We start from the raw sequence: 6,989 nt of genomic DNA, 5'->3' as shown, positions 1-6,989 counted from the left end.
CAGGTGCCATCAACCTGAAAGCCCTGCTGCTTCTTCTCTGCTCGTAGAGGCACGACAAGGTCCACATGCCTCATACCGCCTCATACTGTAATCCCCACTTAGACCATAGGTAAGGAGGCTCGCAAAGCACCAGACTTCACGCAAAACAAGAAAGAAAGCAGGAGTGAGAGGCTGAGGACAGTGGTGCAAACGTATGCAAAAGGAAAAAAGACCGACTCCATCCCACGGCCCAACAATTTAGGAAGTTTGAAGGGATTGCAACGACAACAGTTTGGATAGATGAACAAAGGCGAGTACCACGTTCTAGACATGGAATCAAAGCTGGATAAACTCCACGGTTTTTCTCTCTCAAATTTTACTACGCTGCACAGTATGAAGAGAGCAAGTTTCCATACACGACCGGATTACAACTATGCAAACAGCTTGAATTTAGGATCTTTGGGCGAGTCTCTGCATTGCCCTCTGAAGTCAAACGCGCGGTTTTTATGTGCGTGCAGCAGCTAATTTAGCTCTACTCTGTGAGAGCAACTGATACTCTTACCTTTGGCTTGGCACAAAGTCCGAAGTCTATCAGCTTCAAATTATGCTCCTTGTCAATCAGCAGATTTTCCTGGTAACAGAGAAAGCGGTAACGAATGCTTCTATAACCTAAGTATCCAAGGGAGCACGTTTTCTTTCACCTTATTGCTTCGTGTTGTTAGCAGCTAGAATTTACCTAAATCGCTCCTCTGGAGATTTTGATCGGTTGTTACCAAACATACCCCGTATTCCAGATGGGGAATCCCAGTTCCTACCTGCTGAGAAGGGTCTGGGGGGTGGGGCAGGGCTGATAGACAGCAACCTGGATGTGAGGCAGCAGCCTGCTCTGGCAGAAAAGGCAGTCGGCAATGTCACGGACTGTGTTCAAAGGAGCACAGCGAGTCGGCTGGCGGAGTCACTCCAGTCCTCCGTTCAGCACAGCGACAACAGCGCAACCAGCTTCTGCCCCCCGCGCAGGAAGGCCATACAACTGAAGTAAGCTCTGGGGATTGCCAGCAGTGTGCTCAGGGGGCTGGAGCGCTTGCTCAACGAGAGGCTGGGGGAAAGGTGTTCCTTCAGCCTGTAGACGAGCAAGCTTCAGCGGAGATGTCGTGGCAGCCTTTTAATACCTCCCCGGAGGGCAGGAAGACAGAACTCGCCTCTTCACAGCAGCGCACGGTGGGAGAATTGACAGACAACAGGCATGGAGAGAGGTTCAGACTGGAACTAAGGAAATGCCTTTCTCCTCATAAGGACAGTGAAGGGCTCAACAGATTGCCCAGAGAGATCGTGCTGCCTCATCCTTGGGAGAGGTCGAAGATGTGACACGGATAAGGCCCAAGAAGCTTGGTCAGACACTGCTTTGAGCGGAAGGTTCCAACAGAAGCCTCTAGAAGCCACTTCCCACCCAAGTTATCACACAAGCCTATGAATCCGTCCGCTCGCCAACTGCAAAGCCAGCTCCTTCACAAAGGTACATACGATGCTTTGTTTGGGGAGAAGTTCTTCGGAGGCAAAGATTTCAGGAGCTCTCTAGGAAAACGCTTGTGCGCTAAAACAGTTGCTTTTCTCAGAGATGCCAGCATCTGTAAAAATGCAAATTTCTAACCCCGTCAAGGAGAAAGGGACTCAGGTCTTCCATTACCTACACTGATGCTTAGGGATGATGATGCCCTAAACCCTGCAATGACAGCAAAGCCACAGGATGGGTCCAGTCGCCTGCAGCTTCCCCTGCACCTTCTGTCTAACCACCGCTTGTTTAAATTATCCGTGTCACTTTTTCCTTTGGGCATGCACATACAGCGGTTTGCACAACAAAAGGCACAACAAAAGGCATAACAAAAAGCGGTGGCACCATAAAGTCTCTCTACAGGTACAAGCTGCAACGAAGGGGAGAACAAAAACGTCTAAGTAACATTCCAAGTCAGATTCCTCTCTCCGCTCCACTCACAGCTGAAGCATGTTGTTCTGCTTCCCTTTCAGAGGAAGCCGAGGGAAGCTCCTTCCTCAGATACAGACACATCCAGCTCAGCTGAGGAACACAGTAGCAAGCTGAAACAATGCTCTTTCAGAAGACGCTAGATAAAGAGCTCTAAGCACCAGAGAACAGAGAAGGCATAACTTACTCCAGCTCCTAATGGAGAAATGAAAGCGAGGGTTCGTTATCACTCATGCAAATCTAGCTACTCTTCAGGCTTACTGGTTTGAGGTCCCTGTGGGCATATCCCTGGCTGCGAACATAAGCAATCGCCGAAACAATCTGCCGAAAAAACACACGAGCTTCCTCTTCTGAAAGGCGATCCTTAGAAATGATGTAATCAAAGAGCTCTCCTCCAGGACAGTACTGCACAAAGACAGGAAAAAGAGAATACCTTGAGAATACAGTAAGGAAATCCAAACAGCAGTGCGACGACGCTCTTCCATCCCTCTGCGTTATCACGGTAGCGCCCAGGTGTCCCCCAAACGTGCCCTCAGCCGGCATCGCAGCAGACCAGAGCAGCCGAGGAGCCTGACTATTGCCTGATGCGCTGCGACAGATACATCACACTAATGGCACAGCCACACAAACTGCCCAGGAGGTGACAACCACGCCAGAGTTCCAGGGCCCTACGTACCCTCCTGGTGCTCTTTTAAAATAACTGAAGCACAAGGTAGCAATTACAGTTATTTCACTTCTTGTCAACAGCAAAGAGCGGCTTTTACAGGAAGAGAGAACATGCACATCATTCAGGTAACTTCCTAAGAATTGTTTCGTTTGAACTCTGTTATCAGCTACTGCTACAGCGAAAACCAGGAACCTTTGCCACAGGAGAAACACCGTTGCTTACCTCTAGGACCATGAACATTTTCTCAGATGTCTCTATCACGTGATACAACTGGCAAATATGCTGGTGCCTTAAATTCTTCATGGCATCAATTTCTATTTTAACACGAGGCAAGTTATCCTAAGAGACCACAACAGCAAGCCATGAAATTGCCAGCTACTGGGAAGGCTTGTCCATCACAGTAAGCACCAGACTACCGTGCAATACAAAGTTCCACAGCGCGAAGACGACAGCACCCAATTCAAGTGCCCAAATTCAACCCAGCAGCAGCTCTGCCGTTACTCTCCTACAATTCCGGCACATTGATCAGCCGAACCCAGAGGGGCAGCCGAAAAACAGCTAGTATTCTCACCAGCGTTCTGTTCAAATTACTGTAATAATCTGTAACTTCCTCAATTTTACAGCCAGAGAATGTCGCCCTCCCCACAAGAGGCCACGAGATTAATATTCTTTCAAGACTACAGCATCCACCAATAGCCCAAAGGGCAGGCAGGCTGCCTTTTGACACGTCGCACCCCTGTGTTCTCAAGAACTCCGCAAGGGCAGCGGAAGGTCCCACCAACTTGTAAGTATCTCATGGCTTACCCCCAGAGCAAGTTTGTCCATGATTTTTATGGCAACCTTCTCACCAGTGAGGAGATGGCGTGCGAGTTTCACCTTTGCAAACCCACCTAGGATTGGAAAAAGAGACGTTGAAAGCTCAGCGTGAGGACACGTTTTCTTGCCTATAATCTCACAGGGGCAGCGGATGTGTCACACACACCGCAGGCAGCGTCTTCACTACAGCAAGAAGCGATCACTGACGCCAACTTTCAGTGACACTGCCAGAGCTCTGCCACGCAAAACACACAACAGAAACGTGCCCCGTGCCTTCGACAGCAACAGTTAACGTGTGCTTAGGGAAGCACGAGAGCGGTCAGACAGGGCGCGCGCATCGGGTTGTGCCCACGGATCAGGCCTACCTGTTCCAATCGTTTCACGTAATTCGTAGCACTTGAGAATTTCCTCATAATCACCTAAAGCCATTCTGAGAGGAACGGGGACCTGGCAATTCTTCTCAGCCCCTGCGAGGAGAAACTGCAGCCGGCCTTTGGGCTTCTCCACGCTGAGCAGACTCTGGAACAGAAAACACATTTACTGCAGCCCAGCGTGGGCCGGGGCGGGGGGCGACCTGCGCTGATGACCAAGCGCTACACCCCCAGCGGGAAATTCACCAGACGGGGCAGCCCTCAACATTAGAGGTGCCCTGCCTCCAGCCAGGAGGAGGAGAGGGATAACCGAGTTTATTGGGCTCTATGGATTCGATGTCCTCGCGTATTAGAGCCACAAAAGCATAAAGACATGGTGGACACCGGTGCGCAGTGTACCCTGTTGCCATTGAATCATAAAGGAACAAAATCTGTTGCTGTTTCTGGTGTGACAGGTCTCAAGAACTGACTGTAGTTCGGCCAAAGTGAGCCGGCCTGGGAATAAATGGCAGATGCACCCCGTTGTGACTGGCCCAGGCGCTCCGCGCATCCTTGGCGTAAACTATCTCAAGAGAGGGTATTTCAAAGACCCAAAAGTGTATGGGTGGGCTTTTGGTATGGCAGCTGGAGGGACTGAGGACATGACACAGCTGCCTGCCTTATCTGGTCTTTCAGCTGACCCTTCTGTGGCGGGACTGCTGAAGGTTAAAGAACAGGTTAAAGGTTAAAGAAGGTTAAAGAACACCCAATGGCTGCTGCCAGGGTGATACCCTCGCTGGTGATACAGTAGCCTTGAACAGCACAAAAGGCTGGGGTGGAAAGCCCCTCAGGCCTCACTGATACCCGGTTGAAAAGAACATCTGGTTCCCTCCTTACTGGAGTAACGTAGCTAAGTTTGAAACGCTTTGTAAGCGTATGGGTTAGACGTCTGCTGGGTTTAGTTGGATACAAGGAAGTCTTGAGACGTTGTATCCTTGAGGAGAGTAGATGGGAGAGATGCTAGAATAAGCTAGTTTGGTGAGAACTGGAGTTGCAAACTAAGCCAAAAGACGAACGGAGTGTGCGCGGGTGCAACTGTACCCGAGTTCAACCAGCAGACACGGTGAGGAAGACTATTGACGACCACCAGAGGACCCTGGAAGACCACCAACGGACACGGATGCGCATGCATCAGGGACATTTACATATTAATGAGTTGTAGGTGCTAATAGGAGTATGTTAGTCATTTCTGGGAAATGTAATTAATGTGTATATTCTGATTGCTTGTAGCCTTTGTAGTTGAGCAACTCGGCGCGCACTCTAGGCGGAGCGATCCCCTGTGCGCCCAGCGCTGCAATAAAGAATGCCTGCTTTGACACTCCAAAACCGAGTCTTAGAGAGTCCTTAATCACCGGCTCATGGTATCAGGGGTGCATCAGCGACAGTATCGCACCAGCCGAGAGTCCCCGATTCCCATCCGGAACCTGGTTCGTCGGCTGGAGACCCAAGGCGTGATCAGCAAGCCTTCCACCTGGAGAGGCATCCAGTACACCTGGAACTGACTGCCCCAGGGGTGCAAACACAGCCCTGCTGTTAGCAAAGCACATCCCTGAAACGTTATTAGTAGCTAGGGTTGGAAGGCCTTATGGGAGTTCTCACAAATAATGAAGATTCTATCCCCGACTTTATCAGGCATGAGCTAATTAAAAGAACTCCTCATCAAGGGAGGCAAGTCGTGCATCATTCTCCAGGAAGCACGTGGAGCGTAAGGACCTTGAGGATGGTACTAATCTACGTGTTTTGAGACGTTTAGCCGACTTGTCAGGAAAGTGAAAATTCTTAGTGTCCCAAGCTGAACTACCTTCATTAGAATACTAAAAATCACGCCCATAGGTCAAGACAACCCTTGCCCAGGTGAAGACCCTTCCCTTGAGCATGTGTGGTAGCTGTAACTTGACGGTGTAACTGTATGTGAGTTACTAACCAATCAAATAGGGGTGGGAGGTACTAACGTTATAGCGATGTTGTAAAACGTGTATAAAAATCACACGGAGAGTTCTGATGGCTGTGCATGACAGGAGGAGGTATCCCCCATGCACCCGGTGCTGTAAATAAACTAACGTCGGCTTTCTAAACCCCAGAGCTGGTTTAGAGAGCGATAATTTCGTTATGGATGTAGATAACCCACTATTTGCCATGGCCCGATCCAGACGGCACTGGGGAAGGGGGGAGCTGCAGAACACTGGCAGTACGTCGATGACATCATTGTGTGGGGTAATACAGCAGAAGAGGTTTTTAAGAAAGGTAAGAAGGTAGTCAAGATTATTTTGAAAGCAAGTTTTGCTACACAAAGAGCCTGAAGTAGCCAGTTCTTAGGAATCGGGTGGCAGGATGGGTGTCGCCAGATCCCAAGGGATGCGATTAACAAAATAACATCTATGTCCCCACCTACGAACAAAAAGGAAGCACAAGCCTTTTTAGGTGTGGTGGGTTTCTGGAGAATGCACATGCCAGGTTGTAGTCAGATTGTGAAACCTCTCTGTGAAGCGACTCGAAAGAAAAAGGAGTTTACGTGGGCTCCTGAGCAACGACAGGCCTTGGAGGCAAATTCAACAAGAGACTGTGCGTGCAGTAGCCCTTGGAGCACTCCAAACAGGATGGGATGTTAAAAATGTGCTCTGTACAACAGCCAGGAACAATGGCCCTGCCTGCAGCCTCTGGCAGAAAGCACCAGGGGAGACTGGAGGTCGACCCCTAGGATTCTGGAGTCGGGGATGCAGAGGATCCGAGGCCAACCGTACCCCAACTGATGAAGAAATCTTGGCGGCATATGAAGGAGTTGGAGCTGCTTGAGGGGTAACTGGTACCGCTCCTCCTGGTGCCCCGATGATCAGTGCTGGGCTGGATGTTCAAGGCTAAAGCTCCTTCTGCTCGTCAGGCCGCTGATGCTACCTGGAGTAAGTGGGTTGCCTTAATCGCTCAGCGAGCTTGAATAGGAAACCCAAATCGCCCAGGAATCGTAGAAGTGATCACAAACTGTCCCGAAGGCAGAGACTTTGGAATGCCACCAGAGGAGGTGGTGACCCGTGCTGAGGAAGCCCCACCGTACAATGCGCTCTCAGCTAATGAGAAGGCAAGTACGCCTTGTTCACTGATGGGTCTTGTGTATTGTAGGAAAGCATCGAAGGTGGAAAGCTGC

At 50.0% G+C, this 6,989-nt stretch overlaps 1 protein-coding gene across 1 annotated transcript; it reads right to left on the bottom strand.

Moving 5' to 3' along the window:
* Positions 1-2,197: 2,197 nt before the first annotated feature.
* On the bottom strand, positions 2,198-3,939 carry LOC128902514 (maternal embryonic leucine zipper kinase-like). The gene is made up of 3 exons (XM_054185670.1): positions 3,806-3,939; positions 3,429-3,514; positions 2,198-2,362 (listed from the first exon to the last, which is right to left on the bottom strand). The coding sequence occupies exons 1-3, from the start codon at positions 3,867-3,869 to the stop codon at positions 2,198-2,200; spliced, it is 315 nt and encodes a 104-aa protein (XP_054041645.1). The 5' UTR covers positions 3,870-3,939.
* Positions 3,940-6,989: the final 3,050 nt, after the last annotated feature.

The sequence above is a fragment of the Rissa tridactyla genome, chromosome Z (assembly GCF_028500815.1).
Source record: "Rissa tridactyla isolate bRisTri1 chromosome Z, bRisTri1.patW.cur.20221130, whole genome shotgun sequence".
In the NCBI taxonomy this organism is placed as follows: Eukaryota; Metazoa; Chordata; class Aves; order Charadriiformes; family Laridae; genus Rissa; species Rissa tridactyla.
The sequence above is the reverse complement of the archived record's forward strand: the minus strand, read 5'-3'. Positions and strand labels throughout refer to the sequence as shown.